The sequence below is a fragment of the Mus musculus genome, chromosome 2 (genome assembly GCF_000001635.26).
Source record: "Mus musculus strain C57BL/6J chromosome 2, GRCm38.p6 C57BL/6J".
Classification (NCBI taxonomy): Eukaryota; Metazoa; Chordata; class Mammalia; order Rodentia; family Muridae; genus Mus; species Mus musculus.
In genome coordinates, this window is record NC_000068.7 from 148697995 (window position 1) to 148718764 (window position 20770).

Below are 20770 nucleotides of genomic sequence, written 5' to 3' on the forward strand. Positions count from 1 at the left end.
ACTACAGTGCCGTGTCTCTAATACTTAAGGGCACTCACTAAGTGCCATTTGTGGAACATGCAAGACATGATCTTTGGAAAATACAAGCAAGTTGAACCACATTGAGATAAATGTTTAGAATTTATACAAAACGGAATTTTTATATGTAAACCTTTAAAAATGCAACATATCCCGAAGGTTTAACTTACTGCTTCAGTGTACGCTTCACTGTTCTGTTCCTCATGAGCTTCTAGAAGTTTCTGATGGCATTAAAAAAAAATCAAGAAAATACTTTAGGCTAGAAAGTTCTGTTTCTGAAGGAATACTTTATTTTAAAGAGGAATCACCTTAGTATCTCCTGCTCTGATATCCCTAGTATCTCATAAGATGGGATGTCTGCAGTAAGCATTACCCAAGAAAAGGCTTTAGCCTTGTATTGCGATTTCAAGGCTGCATACTTCAGAACAGAGTTAAACATCCTAACTCTCCTAGCATATGAATATCTACAATGGAAAAAAGAAGTCAAGTCCAAGATACCCAAGTGATGGCTAGTCTTCACTGTCAACTTGACTAAGTTTAGAGTCACTATTCAATCACTCCTCTGGGTGTCTCCAGACAGATTTAAGAGAAGAAGGAAGAACTAAAGAAGAAAGAGCCACAATTTCCTGGGTCCTGGATTAAATGAAAGGAAAGAGCAAGAGGGGCCCCAGCACTCCATTCTTCCTGCTTACTTACTGTAGACTCCGTGTGACCAGATGCCTCATGCCCCTGGGGCCCGAATAGACGGCCCAATGAAACTGTAGTCAAAGCAACTTCCTCTATTAAGTCGCCTAATGCTGGATTCTTTGTTACAGTAATGAGTCCAGTAACCAACACCTCCTCCTCCACTTACAGACTAAAGCTCCACCCATCAGCACCAGTAAAGGCTTCTGTCTTCAAAGCTGTTTCAGTACTTACCTTCAATAATTTACATTCTCTGGAGTCCGTAAATGCTGGAAACATTTCCTCGTATTTCTCCAGAGCAAGCTAAGGGAGGAAAGGAACCAGTCACCGAGACTTAGTGAACTAGGGAAGTTGTTAATGCTCTATCAGTTCAAAAATTTTATTTCCATCTCGTTTAACTGTTGAAGAAATATAATGTTAAATCCTACATCAGAACAGAGGAAATCTATTTATTTTGAGTATTCAATTATGATTGATAATACCATTTCTAAAATAATTTCTAGATTTTAGTTGGGCAACTGGAGAGAAGAAACAAAATAAAATCTAATTCACTTCTAGGATCTATGTATGTGTGCTACATAGAGAAGACCTTCACATCCTCCAAATGCCAAATGTCCATGAGGTAGAATGGACTCTAGAGTAGTTTTCTGTGGTTCTCTGATGGCCAGTGTTGTGTGGTCAGGCCCCATCTTACTTTCCAGCCGTGCTCTTGCTTTGCAGCTTTCTCTGACCTTCATTCTATTCTAACTCCACTTCTGAGGTGTGTTGTTTGTGCTTTTTGTTTTTTTAAATGAGGTCTTAGAAGCTGGGTGTGGTAATCTATACCTTAAATCCCAGAATTTAGGAGGCAGAGGCAGGCAGATCTCTCTGAGTTTAAGTTACCCTGGAACTACATAATGAGTTCCAGGACAGCCAGGGCTATATAGTAAGACCCTGTCTCAAACAAACAAACAAACAAATAACCTCCCACCCCCAATATATCCATCCATCCATCCATCCATCCATCCATCCATCAGGGCCAATGAGGTTTTTAACAGGTAAAGGCATTTGCCACCATGCCTGACTTGAGTTTGATCCCTGGATCCGACATAGTAGAAAGAGAAGATTGACTCCTAAAAGGTGTTCTCTAACTTCCTCACGAGTGCTATAATATATCCATGTTTACCTCCTCACCCCAATAAGTAAATAAATAAGCAAACATATGTAAAAGGAACAAGAGAGTGCACTAATTTTACTGTCTTAGTTCCTAATCTACCTAAATCAACCACTGAAGGCAACCTGAAGAGGACAGCATTGCAGCTGCTGAAAGAGTCAAACTCGCACACCACGAAAGAACTATTAGTTTTACTCTGTGTGTAGCAGGAGACAGGCAATAAGTATGTGTTCATGTGGCTGTGTGCCCAAGCATGTTAGGGCGCATATATATGGCAGCCAGAGGTCAGTGTCACAAGCTTCAGGGATCTGCTTATCTCTGCTTTGCTCCTTAGTGCTGGACTTACACATGTGAGCCAGTATACCTGGCTTTTACATGGGTGCTGGGAACCTCAACTTGGGTCAGTCCAGTGCTTTATCAACTGAGCCCTCACCACAGCTCTTCACACCTGAAGGAAAAGGCATCCCGGGTGACAAAGCATCTGTCCTCAGGGGTAAAGTCATCAGAAAGGGGGCGCTCTCACCTTTGCGTTCAGCTCATCCACTATGAAGTGGCAGAGCGCGGCCTTGAAGAAGTAATCCTTTGCACTGTACTTCAACAAGGGGTTATCCATGGTGTTTGCTCCCACCTAGGCGGAAGACAGCAAGGCAATGTTATAGGCCAAGCAATCCACTGCTTACTCATCTGTTTTCCTTTTAAAAAATACCTTTCACTATCTTATACTGATATATTCCATGCCAAGTAGTACAAAGTTTTACTAGATACGAAATAATTATGAGGGACATGAACTTTTAAAAATGCCTGGAAGATGAAGGAGAGGCCTAAGCTCCCCTGGTTCTTCCTATGAAATACAACTAGAAGTTTGCTTGCTTGCTTGCTTTCTCTCTCTCTTTCTCTCTTTCTCTCTTTCTCTCCTTCCTTCCTTCCTTCCTTCCTTCCTTCCTTCCTTTCTTTCTTCCTTTCTTTCTTTCTTTCTTTCTGTTTTTTTTTAATAAATCCAAACATCTGTGGACATAGGGCACAGGAAAGCCAACCAGCAAGAGACAAGACATCAAGAAAAATCCCCTGGTGTGGGGGTGGGGGTGGGGATTACTGGGCTTTATTTTTCTTTATTGTAGTCCCACTATGAAAATAAAGAACCCAGCACCCAAAAATTCCAGAAGGAGCCAATTAAAAGAGAGTGGTAAAGGTCTCATGAGGCCTAACAGGGGTGAGACATCCAAAAAGGGGAGTCTGAGCTTCTGCCTCCACCAACATACCTAAATCTCCAGTCAGTGTGGCCAGTGCACAGAAGGATGATGGAAATCAGATGTGGCCTCAGAGAACAATGAGGTGGTCACCAATCTCAGCAGAGTACAATGTGAAGGTCACCAGTCACAGCAGAGCACAAGGTGAAGGTCACCAATCATAGCAGAGCACAAGGTGAAGGTCACCAATCACAGCAGAGCACAAAGTGAAGGTCACCAATCATAGCAGAGCACAAGGTGAAGGTCACCAATCACAGCAGAGCACAAAGTGAAGGTCACCAATCACAGCAGAGCACAAAGTGAAGGTCACCAATCACAACAGAGCACAAGGTGAAGGTCACCCATCAGTCACAGCAGAGCAAACGAGAAAGTTACTGATTATAGCAAAACCTGAAACTTACTACAGAAGCAACAGACAATTCCAGGTAGCAGAAATGTTAGACTGTTTAAGTTTGCTTAAAGGAGCTCTCAGAAAAAAATTCCTCAATAAGCATTCAAAGATGCTTGAAACTAACAAACTAAAGAAACTAAAAGCCAGGGCCAGTAATGGAGCTTGGTGATGGAGCTTAGTGGCGGAGCACCTGAGTGCTGTGTTTAAGGCTCTGGGTTCAATCCCCAGAATTACAAAGTAAAGCAAGAAAACAAAACAAAACAAAACAAAACAAAACAAAAAGAACACAAAGCCAAACAACAACAACAACAACAAAAAACATCTTGGAACTAGAGAGATGGCTCATTAGTTAAGAGCACTTGCTTGCTGTTCACCCAGAGGACCCAGGTTCAGCTCCCAGCATTTACGTCATGTGGCTCATAACCACGGTAACTCTAACAACCCCTTCTAATACAGGTGATCTGATAACCTCTCCTGGGCTCAAACCCACTAACATAGCTGCCATTTATCATAAAAGGACAGACCAATTCAAGTTGTCCTCTGTTTGCCACAGGTGGCACTTATACTCTCCACATACAAAATAAATAAACGTAACATTTTACTTATTTTTGTTTAAATTTATTTATTTTATGTAAATAACTGCTTTTTCTGCATATACAGTTGCATGGCAGATGAGAGCATCAGATTCCATTACAGATGGTTGTGAGCGACCATGTGGTTGCTGGGAATTGAACTCAGGACTTCTGGAAGAGCAGCTAGTTCTCTTAACTGTGGAGCCATCTCTCCAGCCCCTCAATATTTATTTTAAAGACTGAAAAACTAGAACAAGAGACAAACAACAGAACAAAAATGAAATCCACAGAATGGGAAAAATGCTTGTAAGTTAAGTTTTTTCCTGACCATGAAGGACTTGTATCCTAATATCTAGGATTAAATTACTCCTAAATCTCTCACCAAAGATGAGAAAATGGCCAGTGAGCACATGAATATTAATATCACTCATCAGGAGAGAAAGAACAGATTATCCTTCACATTCATTAGGAATCACAGAGATGCTGGTGAGGACCAGAGAAGCTGAGCCCTGGACACTGTTCTGGGAATGCTCAATGATCCAGTACTCTGTGAGAGTCAGCTAGCTCCCCAGCAAGACAGGCATTGATACACCAAGAAGCCAAACAATCCTGATTCCATTCCCAAGTATGGAGTCAAGACATCTGAGAACATGCTCTCACACAGGCTAAGTGCAAATGTTCACAGCAGTTTATCCTTAACAGACCCCAAGTGGAAGCTCCTTAAATGCCTATCAGCAGATGAACATAAAAGCCAGAGTATTACTCAGCCATGCAAAGCAATGAAACACTGACACATGCTACAATATGAAGAATCTTAAAAATGAAATCAGTCACAGAAAACAGATGGTGCATTATTCCATGCATGTCAAAGGGTCAAGGACGGCAAATCAGGAAAACAGAGAGCAGGCTGCTTTCCTGGCTTTCTCCGGAAGTGATGGGAAGGCTCTAGCGGTATATAGTAGTGATGGTTACAAATTTGTCAAGGTGACACCAGTCCTCACCTGCTCATAGATCTCGATGGCTTTCTGGTACTGCTCCAGCTGTGCAGCGTAGGCTGCCACCTTCAGCAGACACTTGTTGGCAGAGCTGAAAGTAAGAAAGTGACAACGCTGAGGAGACCTGGCCTAAGGACACTTGCTTAGATGACAAAGATGGCGTTCCCTTTATCACATATGAAAAGCCTGCCACTGATATGAAGAAAAGCACTTGCCTGTTAGATTCCTCTCCTTTGTAGTAATCAGCAGATTGTTCATAGTGTGCAATAGCCTGAAAGTACATACAGTTAACTTACAAACAATTCACTTAGAGATTTGCATTAAAAACTACATGTTGGGGCTGGTAGGATGGCTCTGTAGGTAAAGGCATTTGCTAGCAAGTCTGACAATCTGAGTTTGATTCCTGGGACTCTCATAGTGGAAGGAGAGAAGGGATTTCTCCACGTTGTACCCTGCCTTCCACAAGTGTGTAATGGAAAATGTGTGTAATCACAAAACAAGTGAATTAATGTAATAAAAAAAATTTAAGTCTACATGTACACAGATATTTTTTTCTGATAATTAAACTTATTCAGTGACAAATCTTTTACAAGTTGGCCTCCTCAGTCAACAGAATAAAGTATGTAGCCCTAAAGCCTCCTGGAGACAGAATATTCTGACTCTCTATCTGTGGTGGCTTGAATAAAAAATGTCCCTCTAAGGCTCACATAGCTGACAACTTGGTCCCAGTTGGTGGTGCTGTATGGCAACGTTATGGGTACGTACAGGCTCGCTGGAGGAAGTACATCACTGAGCATTATCTTGAGAGTTTATAGCATCACCCCGTTTTTAGTTCCTTCTCTCCTCTGAGGTTAAAGATGCTGCTGCATCTTCTTGGTTTCCTGCTTCTGCCACAATGCCTGTCATCTGCTGTCATGTCTTCCTGTCATCATGAACTCTATCCCGTAGGACTCTAAGCTAAAATAAGTTCTTTGCTCCATAAATTCGTTTTGGTCATGCTGTTTCATTAAAAGCAACAGAAAGGTAGCCAACAGTTTCCCTCACTTACAGCAAACAGCCCAGCTTCCATGCAGCTAGGGTAGCCATGACTAGCTCTCTGACGAAAGATGAACAGCTAAACATCTTATTTTGCATTCTTCCCTTGATCTTTTCTACTTCCCAAAACATAAAAGACATGGCCAAGTCTGGTAGACTGAAGCCACAGAATGAAGATGGCAGAATTCTGTCAACCTGCTTCCTAACCAACCCCTTACCCCAGCATTCCCACCATGATCAAATGTACTCGAAGCTAAGTGAATGTTAGCTTAGAGTGCTGTGGAGCTGTTATGTTCTACAAAGCACAGCAGCAGCCCTGACTGTTCTATCACAGGCAAAGGCGCTCCTGAAAATTTGTGATACTCTAACAGTAGTCGGATGGAGAGAGCAGAAAGCTAGCAGCTTACATCAGGCTGTGACAGGATTAGTGGAATCGGACCACGGGAAACTTCAAAAGGCGAAACACGCCCTATCAGAGCCCCAAACAACAGAAAGCGGTTCAAAGAACAGGATGACATATACTGCTTTAGCAAGCCTGATGAGGTTAGGTTCTGGGAAGAGTTAGCTACTTTTCAGGAAGTTACAGGGGAAACAGACCATGTACAAAGGTAAGGGCCTGAAAAACCAATGGCCTCTTCAGCCCAAATGGCAACAGATAAGTCTACAGGAGGCTTTCAAGCAGGGATCAGGCAAGCATTTCCCACAATAGCTCTAGTCATACTTTGGGGTCTAATTGCTGATTGAGCTCTGGTAGCAGGTATTCACTGATCCTGTAACAACATAGGAATAAATGCTATATCCTAGAGATTCTCAATAAACTTCAGTTTTGCGTGATTTAAACATTTTGAAATGTTAATCTGGGGAGGGAATATTAGAGGATGTGGAAGTCAGCGGACACTTTGTGGAGCTGGCTCTCTCTTTCCTCTTTGTCTGAGTTCTGTAGACTGGACTAGTTTATCAGGCTGCACAGCAAGTGTTTACCCCTCTGAGCTACTTCACTGGCCCAATTTCATGTTTTGCATGTGCCACAATGCTTTCGCTTCTGATGATTAAACAGCAAAACAGCATTGTGTTTATATAGATATAGAGAAGCAAGCAGCAGGTTTGCAGTCCTTTGCCATCATTTACAAGCTTTCCCAGATACACAACCAGTGTAACATGAAAATCGGACTGAAAGTGCGAGGCACAGACATAAGAAAACAAATAGAACAAAGTGGGCTTGGGAACTCTAGCTGAATACTCTCTAAAAGCCCACAGCCTCTGCCCATCTGTAAAGTAGTGACTACAGTTGTCAGAGACAACACTACTGAAGTCTTTGGATTGTGGAGTATCCCAAGAACACAGACCTAGAACAATTCTTCAATGCGACACATCTAATGTATACTTTAGCCACATAGTCCACCTACCTAATATGCTCCCCAGAGTTCCTCAGTATTATAAAAGGAAAAATAAAAATAGAAACAAGTATACATGTTAAACATACGAGCTACAATTAAAGGTCAAGTACCAAGACAGAAGAAAAACAATAAGTATACTAACCCCCTCTTAACAACACAGAATTCTATACAAAAGCAGTAGGGACAATACAGTCCTCTGGAATGTTTCTCAGAACTGTCACACATGCGTTTCCATCTCCCACAGAAAGGCAAGCTCCACAAGGGAAGGCCCAGGACTGCTGTTCACCGTAGCATCCCTGAAGCCAGGGGCATGTTAAGTTCCAGGCATTTGCGGGCCCTGGAGCTGAAAGGGAGCCTACTGCATCTCACTATTTCAACCTTAGGAGTCCATTGTGCAGATGGAACACTGTTAAACCTTAAATAGCCTCAAGACAAAGCCAAAGCTAAGATATGTGCTCATCCTATGCTGTAAGCAATACTACTAAACCAGGTCTTTCAGGAGCCCAAACCAGAAACAAGCTATGTCTCCCCTGGATCTCTCGAGGATCACGGAGGTAAGACCTGCTTACATGCTGGCGAGTATTTTACCTCAGGAAGCTACAAGAAGTCATTTGGATGTACGATGGCACATCTCACTGCCTAATAGATAAAATCTTTGAATAAAACAAGAGAATGAAGAGACATCTGTTATACGGACAGTGAATAATATCTAGAACAAACTAGTACTTCAGGGTAATTGATTTCTCATACATAAATTTCACACTTCACTGACCACAACCTTGTGAGTCCAACTAGGAAAAAGACAAGACAAGGACATTTTTAACGGTGTAAGAGCCTCAAAGTCAGGGACCGTGACAAGCTAGCTCTCTTCTCCATGTCAGAATGTGTGTAAGTGTAAGATAAACATAATTCTTTTTTTTTTTTTTTTTTTGAGACAGTGCCTTGCTACGCAGCCACACTGGCCTTGAGCTTACAATCCTTCAGTCCCAAACTCCTGCCTGCTGGAATCCCGAGAACCGCCACACCAGCCTTTATTTCTTAAATTCCTTTCAACAGAACAAGATGCATCAGTGAAAAAAGGTGCCACCTACTGGTTAATTCACAGAATGACAGAAAGAGACCAGCAATAGAAGCTCAAGGGCACCATGACAAAGGAAAAGAAGGAAAATGGCAGCACTAGAAGCCATTTGATTCACCCCTACCCTGTGGCGCCCTGTGTAGTGAAGCGGTGATGCAAAACATCCCCTGGTACAAGGAAGGTGCAATGTCTTTTGACCACTCTGACATGAACCAAAGCACCAACAACAGGTGAGCTAGGTGACTCTGAGGCAGTCCAGGTAAGCAGCCCCTTTCTCAGCCAGCCAGGCCTAGGAAGACTCCGCCAGGACACCTGTAATGATTCTGAACCAGCCAAGAGGCCAAGCATCTCCCGTCTGCACCGTGCGTGGTCAGTGCTCACCTTCTCAATGTCCACGAGCTCAGTCTCATAGATCTCGGCAATGGTGATATGGTGCTTGGCTGCGATTGTGAACCTCCCCTAGGGGAGAAAACAAGAGTTACACACCGGCTTCACCTACACAAACACCAGCCAGTTTAGGAACAAGAAAAAGTACAGCTCTAAAGCAGCGTAAGGACTCCACCCCACAGCCATTCAAGCAATGCCATGTCTTACCATGTCTGTGTAAATGTCGATGGCTGCATTTAAGCAGTTGATAGCCTCTGAAGCAAGCGTTGGCATTTAAGAAAAACAATGAAAAGGTCATTCAGTGAAAGAGGGTTCAGTGAGCCCGCCTCCTGGCTGCTACTGACGTGGGTAAGGAGGTACAGGCTGGAGTGCAGGGTGGGCAGGCTGGTTAGTAGGAGCAGATACAATCATGCACAGTACAGATTCATTAGTGTGGCTTTGTTCCCAGCGGCCGCACTGGTATTTAAAAGCAGTGAAGCTGCAGTCATCCTGGCTTAGTAACTCTTAGGGGATCCATTCAGGTGACAGACTGTATTACAGATGAAACAAGACCGACCACAGGGATTGCCACCAACATTGATAAATTACACCTGCTACTACACAGGGTAAACGCGGTCTTCATCAGTATCATGTGTCTCTATATTAATTTTGGGAAATATCACTTTTTCACAAGAAAAAGATTATTTCAGTGGACTCCATTCTTCAGGTGGCCAACATTTAAAGCACTTTGGAATACTTGTTCATCTGTTAAATTGTATGTAAATGTGTATACTGTTCACAGACGCTCACTTTCAGTATGCTAACCTAACAAAATAGTCTTGGTATTCCGCTTAACGAAGGGAAAACTTCATGATGACAATCCTAATAACTTATTTCTTTTAAACAATGAGCCAGAAAGTTTCCTGTCACAGAAAAGTGTGGCTGAAAGAGGCAGAAGGAGGCAGCTTAACAGGAGAAACAGAAAAGTGACTAGAAGGACAAAAAACGAGAAGCAACCGCTCCCTAAAGTATATTTTAAAATGTCCATTCACCACTACACCTTACAGACTACAGAAAAACAGACAGAACTTATGGATTGCACCACTAAGGCCCGGTGTTCCCACATCACCAAGTTCTTATCCAGTGGTTTTTTTGTGGAGAAACTGTAGTCATCCAGAATTCAGCTCCTTAATTTAAATTAGCACATGAGGCTGTACCAGGTCAAAGTACATTTATGAAACCCAGGACTTTGTGTCTTTGATGTAGGGTTGGATTATACATACATACATACATACATACATACATACATACATACATATATCCTAGGCTGGTCTGTAACTCCCAAGCCTCCAGCCTCAGTCTCCCAAGTGCTGGGATCACAGGGGTGTGTCACCACAACCAAACCAGAGACTTGGATGCTTGTGTGGTATTCTACAATATGAAGGCATTGTAAGTCTGCTGTGCGCCTCCCCACATTCTGCTTATACCCACAGTGTTCAGTTTCTCACTTAGGAAATAAAAATACGGTTAACCTTTCTACAAAAAAAAAAAAAAAAAGCTGGACATTTTTCTTTGGGATACATTCCTAGAAGTTTAGATTTGTAGGTTAAACAAAATAGACTACAAAAGAAAAAAGACTCAGGGTGGTGGTGGTGGTGGTGGCAGTGCACACTTTTAATCCCAGCATTTGGGAGGCAGAGGCAGGCGGATCTCTGTGAGTTTGAGTGAGGCTAGCCTGGCCTACAAAGGGAGTTCCAGGACAGCCAGGGCTACACTGAGAAACCCTGTCTCGAAAAACCAACCAACCAACCAACCAATCAACCAAAAAAGACTAAAGATAGCCATGTACATGTAACAGGATTTTAATACATTACTTTAATACTTCTCCAAAAGGAAATAACATTTGCAATACTTTTTAAATCTACTATTTTTTTTAAAAAAAGGTTTTGAAGAGCACTTAGGAAAACAATAAAGAGCTCTGTGTGGTTAACACACCTTTAACACCTTTTAAACCACTCTCTCACTACATAAAACACATCGAGGAGTACAGTAACATCAGGGTTTCCTTCTTAGTTCAGGACCATGTTTCATGAGGTTGAGATAAGGTGCTTGTAATCCCAGAACTTTGGAACCAGAGTCAGAGGGTGCAGAGCTGCAAGTTTGAAGCCAGCTTTAGCTGCATGACGAAAAACTGTCTCAAATGTCCCTTAACCCTTTCAGACTAATGTCTTTATGATTAAAGAGTAAACATTATTACATTTACCAAAATTTCCTTTCTATCCCATAACACAGAATTCTTATTACCGGGACTTAGCGTGGCACACCAACCTCAAGGCCACAGGAAATGCTGCCAAGGCAGTCACACAGAGCCTCTGAGCGGCCTTACCTTGAGGGTCTGCTTTCTTGTACGCATTTCCAGCATCCACAAAGCTGGTAGCAGAGTCATGCTTGCTCTGGAGCTGCATGTGGAGTTTGGCAGCTTGACAAAACGCATTCCCTGCAGCTGAAGAAGGCGCCACAGTTAAATTGTGAAACAAGGCCTTTCCAAATAAGAGTCCAAGTCTCTAAAAGGAGGCTTTGCAGGCAGAGACCAGAGGCGTCACATTGAAACAAGTGCATTGGGTGTTGGTCGCTTTCCCCGGCAGTTCCAGAAGGCCTGCTTTCCTGAACACAGAGCCTCCTTTCTTAATGACTGTAGCCAAAATTTATGCGCTTGAACGCTAGTCCACATCATGAGATCAGCCCAACAAGGTGCACCCAGCTCACACAGTTAAAGGGCAAAGCACTGAAGCCAAGGGTATTCATCTCATCTCTCAATCCAGTGTCTTTGGCTCTCAGCTGTCATTATTGAGTCTGCTCCACTAGGAAAAACATGACTAAGAATGGCGTGAAACCTTAGGGTTTGGGGGAAAGACGTGGTTTGCTAAGGTAGGATCTTGCCCTTCCTGAAGCTGAACTCAATCCATGCCAGCCTTCCATATGTCAGGACTACAGTGATGTGTTACCATGTCCAGACTCATGTTCTGAATGGCTGGCCTCCAGCTGGTCAGTTCTAGAAGCTTGAAGAGGTGTGCCTAGGTGAGGTCTGGGAACTAAAGCTTGACAGGGCCACCTTCCTTCCCTTGCTCTTCTTGCTTCCTGTCTACAATAAGGTGAAGAAGCACCTCTCCCACCACGCCTTCTGCCCACACACGTGGGGTTAAACAAGCACAGAGTGAGTCTCTGAAACCACGAGCTAAGTGAGACTCTCCTCCTTCAGACTGTTCTGGGAGCTAGGAGCAGTACTAACTAACAACAGACACAAAGCAGTGCACTGCGCTAAGTAACTGCTTGCTTTAAATTCACTCGTAAGAAATAAGACATCCAATTCTGTGAAAGCTTTAGTTGTTTCCGGATCCCAAGCACCCTCGCCACAGGCACTGACCTCATTCCCACATGGCCTTCTGGTCACCAAGGAAAGGAAGCCATACAAACCCTGGAGCCTGCTCCAGTTCAATTTCTGATCTGCCCCTCTGTTTCTGACAGAAGAGTACACGTGAGATTTAGAAAGCACTGACTACCTAGCTTGGCATGGGTGCTCCTGTGGTCTGAATGTTGGTATCCCCCACCCTTTGTATTGAGTATCCAGATGGCACAGTATTACCCACTAGGCCCTTTAAAGGAGTGGTTAATCCACACACTTATACGTGGAATTAGCACTCTTACACAAGACACTGAAAGGAGAACGCCGCTTTGCTCCCTCTGCGATGTGGGATGAAGCAACAAGATGGCATCTTAGAAGTGCTGAGGAGTCCTCGCTTTTCTTTTCTTTTCTTTTTTTTTAATTGGGTATTTATTTCATTTACATTTCCAATGCTATCCCAAAAGTTCCCCACACGCTCCCCCACCCACTCACTCCCACTTCTTGGCCCTGGCGTTCCCCTGTTCTGGGGCATATAAAGTTTGCATGACCAATGGGCCTCTCTTTCCACTGATGGCCAACTAGGCCATCTTTTGATACATATGCAGCTAGAGACACGAGCTCTGGGGATACTGGTTAGTTCATAATGTTGTTCCACCTATAGGATTGCAGATCCCTTCAGCTCCTTGGTTACTTTCTCTAGCTCCTCCACTGGGGGCCCTGTGATACATCCATTAGCTGACTGTGAGCATCCACTTCTGTGTTTGCTAGGCCCCGGCATAGTCTCACAAGAGACAGCCATATCTGGGTCCTTTCAGCAAAATCTTGCTAGTATATGCAATGGTGTCAATGCAATGGAGCTGAGACGAAAGGATGGACCATCTAGAGACTGCCATATCCGGAGATCCATCCCATAATCAGCTTCCAAACGCTGACACCATTGCATACACTAGCAAGAGTCCTTACTTTTCTAATCCTTACATTCCTTACATTCTGAGCAATATATTTCTGTATTTTATAAATTCCTCAGATGAAGGTATCTTGTTCTAGCAGCATAAAAGGATTAATGCAAACACTAACCTGTGAGAACTGGCCTTTAGGGCTACAGTTAGTAAGAATAATCCCTGCTAGCAGCTGAAGAGCCACATTAAGACTTACAAGAGTCTGAGAAGCGCCAAGGCTAAGCTAGCTGCAGGCAGAACCCAACTGATCAGGAGCTTTGCCTGGCTCTGCCTTGGAAGAATGAATGACCCGGACCTGCCGGGAAGTGGTTGGGAAGGCCTGGCTCTGGAAGCACTGGTGCCAGCCATGTTCATCACTGCAGACAAACCTCTCCCCAGCACATTCCAGCACACTTCTCATTTCTTTACAAGTCCCATTGACATTTTACTTTTGACTACGTTTATTGTCCCACGACTAATCATGACCTATCCTTTTCCTGCTGGGAGTACAGCACAACAGCTGGCTCCTTTCGGCTACTTCGACCTCCCAGGTAACAGTTGGTGCTGGTTATACAATTGCATGCTGCCACTTCATTGCTTGGAACACAAATTCCAATCACTGCTAACAAGAGCAGCTTGGTCTCTCTTGACCTGGAAGTGTCTTTAAAGGAGAATAGTCTCTGGGAAGTTACCCAACTTGTCAGTCTCAACGGTGGCTGAAAAGCATTAGCTTAATCATTACAAAAGAACTTTAAAATTATAAAGAGACAAAATGGTGTCATGCTCACCACCAGTGCACCAGTGCTTTAACTTCAGAGCCTTGTTTATTTATTCAATTAAATACTATACCGACTATCCACCACATCAGAGACACGGTGTGGACCCTAGGGATGGAGTCCAATTGCAGACACATAAACACTCTGACCCTCGAAGGTACATGCTAGTGAGGGCCTCCATGTGATGATTCATGTAAATATAAATCACTAAAATACCTAGGAGGTAATGTGGGCTGTGGGGAAGAGTAGAAAGTTTCCAGGGAGAGATCACTGTTTTTAAGGGGTAGTCAGAAGAGAGCTGGCTGAGAAGATAACCTTTGAAGATGGACCAGAAGAAAGCAATAAACAAGGGGAAAGTATGTAAACAGGTAATGGCACGTGCCAAGGCTCTGGGGTGGCAGGCAGGAGCATGAACATGAGCAGATGTGGTAAAGCCTACTACACTGGGTGGCTGGCAGAAGCTGAGACAGACAACGCCCCAGTGCTCAATCTTGTTAGCTACCCGAGATGAGGATCCTTTCAGCACCAATGCTTGGCTCACTCTTTAAAGGGAACACACAGTCCTGTCCTCCTACCAAACTGTTTTTAAAGTAACTGCCTGGTAAATAAACAAAACATTGTACATACCACTCCAGTTCTTGGCCATCTTGAACATATTTGCAGCTCTGGTATACATTTCACATGCCTCTTCTATTCTTGTGTTTCCTCTGAGAGAAATTTAAACGCAAGGTTACATTTCTGTTCTTGTTAATTCATATCATTCATTCATATCCCCCCTCCCTCACTGAAATAATACCGAGACTATTATTGTATTTATTGTATAATTATTACTATATTATTATAACTCTGAAATACTCAATGAGCTCTTCTGTGCACAAGACAAACTACAGAATCTTAACAGCTATTCAAAAACACAGATACTCTTTGTGGTAGTTTGAATAGGTATGACTCCCATAGACTCAGGTGTTAATGCTTGGCCCCTGGGGAGTGGCACTATTAGGAGGTATGGCCTTATAAGAATGGGTGTGGTCTTGTAGGAGGAAGTGTATATGTCACTGTGGGGGGCAGGCTTTGAGGTCTCCTAAGATCAAGCTCTAACCAGTGTGGAATACAGTCTCTTGCTGCCTTTGGATCAAGATGTAGAATGCTCAGCTCCTCCAGCACCATGTCTGCCTAGATGCTGCCATGTTTCCCGCCATGATGACAATGGATTAAACCTCTAAAACTGTAAGCCAGCCCCAATTAAACGTTTTCTTTCGCAAGTATTTCCCTAGTCATAACAATGCTTCTTCATAACAATGGAAACGCAAACTAAAAGATTCTTTTTGATCCTAAATTCCAGTTGAGGAGGCTGAGGAATGGAGGGCTAAAGTCACTGCATTGGACCACACAGCAGATACCATAAAAACAACACCCAGACAAAGATACGGTGAATCCAAGGTCTACAAATGTATCTACACTGTAACTTAGGGCTCAGTGGCTAAGGACACTCGTTCTTGCAGAAGACCTGGGTCCAGTTCCTATCACTTATATGGTGGCTCACGTCTGTAACTCTAGTACCAGGAAGATCTGATACCGAGCTCTCCTGACCTCAATGGGCAGTAGGCATGTATGTGGTACCAATACATACATGTAGAAAAAATACTCATACACAAAAATAAATATATCTAATTTGTTTTTAATACAAGTTTTCTATCAGGAAGGGTAAGTAGATTTCCTTATATTAGAAGGGTACTTCTCAAAGAAGATTATGTTTTGAAGTGTGAAGCTACTTTATCTTGCCATTCTTTAACACCTAATGGACAGATGTGGTGGCCCAGGCCTGTAACACCCACAGTGGACTGACAAAGGCAAGAGATGGCTGAGTTCCAGGCCAGCCTGAGCTCCATGGTGAGACTACCTCAAAAGCAATGCCCCAATCGTCTCAAAAGCCACAAAACCCAGAAACAGAGTACTGAGAAAGTGCCACATTATTTTGCTGCTCTGCTACTGTGTGCCATGTGAGCTCTGGCACAGTTTAGCCTGTCTCCAATATGGAAGCACCTTAGAGCCACAGCCTCACCAGGTACAGAAAAATCACTGTGTAACATCTTGAGAAGAGGGCACTCCACAGCAGCTAGAATATATGTAGTTCTAGAAAGTTCTTCACTTGGTAGCTAATTCCACTGATAGCTTAATTTTTATTTATTTTTAATTATAAAAATTACTTTATGTATCTAAGCATTTCTTTGCATGTATATTTGTGTACCATGTATGTACAAGTGCCTACAGAGCACAGAAGGGGCATCAGAGCTCCTTGAACTGGGGTTACAGATGGTTTTGAGCCACCACGTGGATGCAATACTGGAACCAGGTCCTTTGAAAGAGCAGCCAGTGCTCTTAACCACTGAACTGCCTCTTCAGCCTCTAAGAGATAGCTTTATATAGTCAGCAATTTCTTCAGACATAAAGCCAAATTCATCTTTGGTGTTTACCTTCCAGAGTTTCTAAATTCAAGTCTGCTTCTAATTAGCTCAGGCCCTTCCATACAAGACATCTATCGTGTCTGTCTACACTGCAAATATAAAATCACAAAGGAAAACCAAGGCCCAAGAGACTCTGACTGCAGCACATACATTGAGGACCTCAGAGTGGAAGGTGGAAACAGACTTGACAGGGAGTGAACACAAGGGCATGTCCATTGAGCTTAGATAGGTCATGATCAGCGAATGAGGAGAGCTAAAGCAAGGGCTTTTGAGGTAGGATCTCTCCCCTTTGCTCCTCTGCCACAAAAGTGTACAACATCTGCCCCCTCTGCACACTTCCACCATGTGAGGACAGTAAAGGCTCGCAACAAATGCCAGTACCTTGACTTTTCTAAGTTCTACTCTCCAGAACTAAAAAATCCACCCCTTTAAACTACTCAGTCTCAGGCATTCTGTTGTGATGTCACAAACCAGACTTATGATATCTAGAGCCAAGAGTGCTGGGGAAAGGCAGGAAGGGTGCCACTGGCAAAGGGTGCATTGTTTCATTTGGGGAGGCAGGAAGGGTGCCACCGGCAAAGGGTACGCTCTTTCATTTGGGGCTGGTTCTTTTCATGGTTGCACAGCTCTAATATGCAAACATTTTAAAAGATCAGAGCACACTTTAGACAGGTAAATTATTTGCTAGGTGAATAATATCTCAGTAACACTGCTACTTCTAGCTGCCAAATAAATGACCTGGGGCCATGTCACAGAAGGAATGGCAGGATGTCATTAAGCTATTCCAAAAAGGAAAGCTTTCAACCTCAGCCCTCAGGTCCCTTTTCTCTATTTCAAATCGCCATTAAAATTCTTTTAAAGACTTGCTTCCTTTATGTATGTGTGTGTGCGCCTGGTGCCTGCAGAAACTAGAAGACGGTGTCAGATCCCCTGGATCTGGAATTACAGATGGTTGCAAGCTGCCCTGTAGGTGCTGGGAACTGAACCAAGACCCTCTGGAAGAACAGCCAGGGCTCTTAACCTGTGAGCCATATCTCCAATCCATCGACATTTCTTCTTTTTTTTTTCTAAAAAGCAATGAACTAATAGGATTCCCTAGTGGAAAAGTCCTCACACGAGAAGTTTCTCACTTTTAGTCACAGTTAACACGAGCTAGCCTTTCCCTGCGTCTTGTTTTCTGTCAAGTACCCAGAATCTTGAACTGTAATTACAGTCAGTGCAGCCATTCTTATTAAGTTTCTAAATAAAACTAGCTTAATTAAAATGTACCTTATCCTACTTTCAAGATGCAAACAACAGAATCCGTATGCTGTGCTAAGCTTACATCCAAGTATTGCCACAACAGGACATTTTTTAAATTATTATAATAACCAGAGAGGATACTTCCTTCATCTCACAGAAGAGACACTGTCATCTGGAGGTCTGCAGCTCTCCATGGCCACTCAGCACAGAGGTGCAGCTCAGCTCACTCCTGACTTCAAATCTAGAGATCTTTGTGAGAAGGCAGAATGAGCTAGCTGGGTTGCATCAACAGACACCCGTTCTGATCAGAATCACAAGCACTCTCATTACTTGAGAAGAGGGGCTGAAGGGATGGCTTAGTGGTTAAGAACACAAACTTCTTTTGCAGAGGACCTGAATTTGGTTCCAAGTACCCACAATGGGTAACTCACAACAGCCTGTAACTCTCATGGCCTCTGACCTCAAAAGGTACCTACATTCATATGCACATACCCATACAGACACACAAAAATCAATCTTAAAAATAAAACAATAAAAATGAAGAAAGCCAGGCATATATACCTGAAACCTCAAAACGTGGAAGGTAGAAGTATAATGATCAGACATTTAAGGTCATCCTCAATGAGTTCGAGGCCAGTCTGTGGTACATGAGAACCAGTCTCAAAAACAAACAGATAACAACAAACCAACAAACCATCTAGGGAAGACTCATCATCAAAAACAAAAACAAAAAACAAAAACAAACAAAAAACCAACCAGGATATAGGCTGGGGCTATGGCTCAGCTGGCAGAGTGCTTGCCTACTGCGCTCAAAGCCCTGGGTACGATCCTCACCCAATCCATGTAAACTGCACAGGAAGGACCACATCTGTAATAGCAGCACTTGGGGAGTAAAGGCAAGGGCTTCAAAGGTTCAAGGTTAGCATCCACAATATAATGTGTCTCAGGCCCACCTGGGATACATGAGCCTTTCTTTGCCCCCAAGTGGGGTGGGTAAGCATTGGGTAGCAATATAAAAATAAAAGGTAGGCTGCTGATAGGGTGAAGATTCTTGTCTGTCAACCTAAATTCAATTCCCAAACTATGCAAAGATGGAAGGAAAATAACAGACTCCACAAACAAATAAAACTGCATACCTTTTGGAAAATATCTTTAATTAGCACATGAACACTAAATATTATGAGTTTTAAAGAGCAATACTCAGTATTTATATTCAAATAATCCAACTGATGGCTACCCTGAGCTCCACAGAGAGCAGAATACTCTTAGAAACACAAGAGAATTTGAAAAGAATCTCTGCTATGAGGTAACATGATGCCAGCATATGGCACCAAAGTGGCATGAAAAAAAGATAAACTGAGCTAAAGTAAGCGTCCTTTGGTATCAGGAGTTTCTGACCTTGAACAAGGAGACACCTTCTCTACCATGAAAGGAAACTCCAGCAGGCACAAGACCTGGCTCCCCCTGAGGCCTCAGCCTAGCACCGGTTCATTTCAGAGGCCAGAGCTCCTTGGCCACTTACTGCTGAGGTCAGTCACTGTAGACCAAGGTCCATGGCAGCTGTCTAAGGGCCAGTGAAGAGCAAAGCTGTCAGAAGTTAATTAATCCCCAAATCCTCTCAAGTCCTATTATTTCCCCACCCCAAGTAATCACTGTTTGGAGCACAGAGCACACTGGCAACTATAATACAAACTATTTTAAAACTGTGGGTGGGAGGAGGGAGGTATCAAAGTAGACTGGAGTGAATTAATGGCACACACATCATGAGATGTACCCAAAAGGAAAAGGTAACAACTGCAGAGGCAGAAATAAAGCTGCCTCTAAAGATTACAAGATATTAGAGTAGAAATATCTCAAATAATTACAGCTATGGCAATGTATCTGTGTGCAGGCACAACCAGAGAGAATTCAGGGCTATAATCCGGATACCCTGAGGGCTGCTACAAAGACAAGAACCACTGTGCTTATTACTGGCAGGAACATCTCAGCCTATCCTGCAGCAAGAGGTCAGACCAGGGCCCGGCACACAGGTTACAATGACAGCATTGGCTGTGAGTGTGTTGATGGAAGAATCTGTCCACATCACTGTTTTTTTGGTGTTTTGTTTTGTTTTGTTTTGTTTTGTTTTGTTTGCTGCTCCTGGTGGTTTTACTGTTGTTGAGTTTGCTTTCTGTTTTGTTTGTTTTTCGGGGGGGGGGGGGGTTGCTACTGATGTTTGTTTTGACACAAGGCCTTGCTCTATATAGGCAAGCCTTAAACTCAAGATCCCCCTGCCTCTCCAGTCCTAGGATTCCAGACATGCAGTAGTGAGCCCAGCTCCACATAGCAATTTTTAATAAGCTGTCCACGTGTTCCTCAAGGTAGCAAGCAAAAATAGAAAATATTGAGAAAGGAGAGACAAATCCACTCACTCTCTGTTTAAAAGTATCTCTGCCATAAATATGAAAAAGGAAAGAGGATAAGAAAGCCTGAAAAAGTCCTAAGAAATCATACTATTACTATTAACTATCTTCCCTAAAAATCTATAATGTATATATAAGTCTATATAAGTATGTATAAATTTACATGAAATTTTCTCATCTGGGTTGAAAGTGTTCCCTCCAAGAGCCAAAGACGATACAACAAAAATGTCTAAAACTCGGCATGAAAAGCCCTCTTTTGAGCTATTGGTTGGTCAGTATCTCAAATACTACAGGCTATTGATATTGCCACTGATTGCCTCCAAGGGGTGCAAGTAAAGTCTCTATTGCTGAAGACACCTGAGCTGGAACTGACCTGAATGTCTCCTCCCTGAGGACTAGCGTTTACGGTACCAAAAAGCACCACGCAAGCATCCAAAGGAGGAAGACAAGCAACAGTCCTACTCAGCTATGATGCCTGTGAACCACAAAGACAAACCAGCAACACTATAACCCTAGGAGTGCAATACTAGCACTCATACCATGGCAGCAGCCAACAGCTCTCTAATTAGACGTAAGACCTGCTCAACAAGAAGGATATCTACCTGATA

At 43.1% G+C, this 20770-nt stretch overlaps 1 protein-coding gene across 2 annotated transcripts in view; it reads right to left on the minus strand.

Annotated features, from left to right (window-relative positions):
• Napb (N-ethylmaleimide sensitive fusion protein attachment protein beta) overlaps nucleotides 1-20770 on the minus strand; it is a 38441-nt gene that overhangs the window by 4010 nt on the left and 13661 nt on the right. Inside the window, exons 2-10 of one of the 2 annotated variants that reach the window (NM_019632.3) lie at nucleotides 14681-14760; nucleotides 11323-11439; nucleotides 9165-9211; nucleotides 8952-9029; nucleotides 5276-5331; nucleotides 5067-5151; nucleotides 2379-2483; nucleotides 937-1005; nucleotides 189-239 (exon numbers count right to left, since the gene is read on the minus strand). In NM_019632.3, coding sequence (NP_062606.1) covers nucleotides 189-239; nucleotides 937-1005; nucleotides 2379-2483; nucleotides 5067-5151; nucleotides 5276-5331; nucleotides 8952-9029; nucleotides 9165-9211; nucleotides 11323-11439; nucleotides 14681-14760 — 688 coding nt within the window. The remainder of the gene's footprint in view (nucleotides 1-188; nucleotides 240-936; nucleotides 1006-2378; nucleotides 2484-5066; nucleotides 5152-5275; nucleotides 5332-8951; nucleotides 9030-9164; nucleotides 9212-11322; nucleotides 11440-14680; nucleotides 14761-20770) is intronic. The other variant, XM_030248234.1, reaches the window with a different exon arrangement.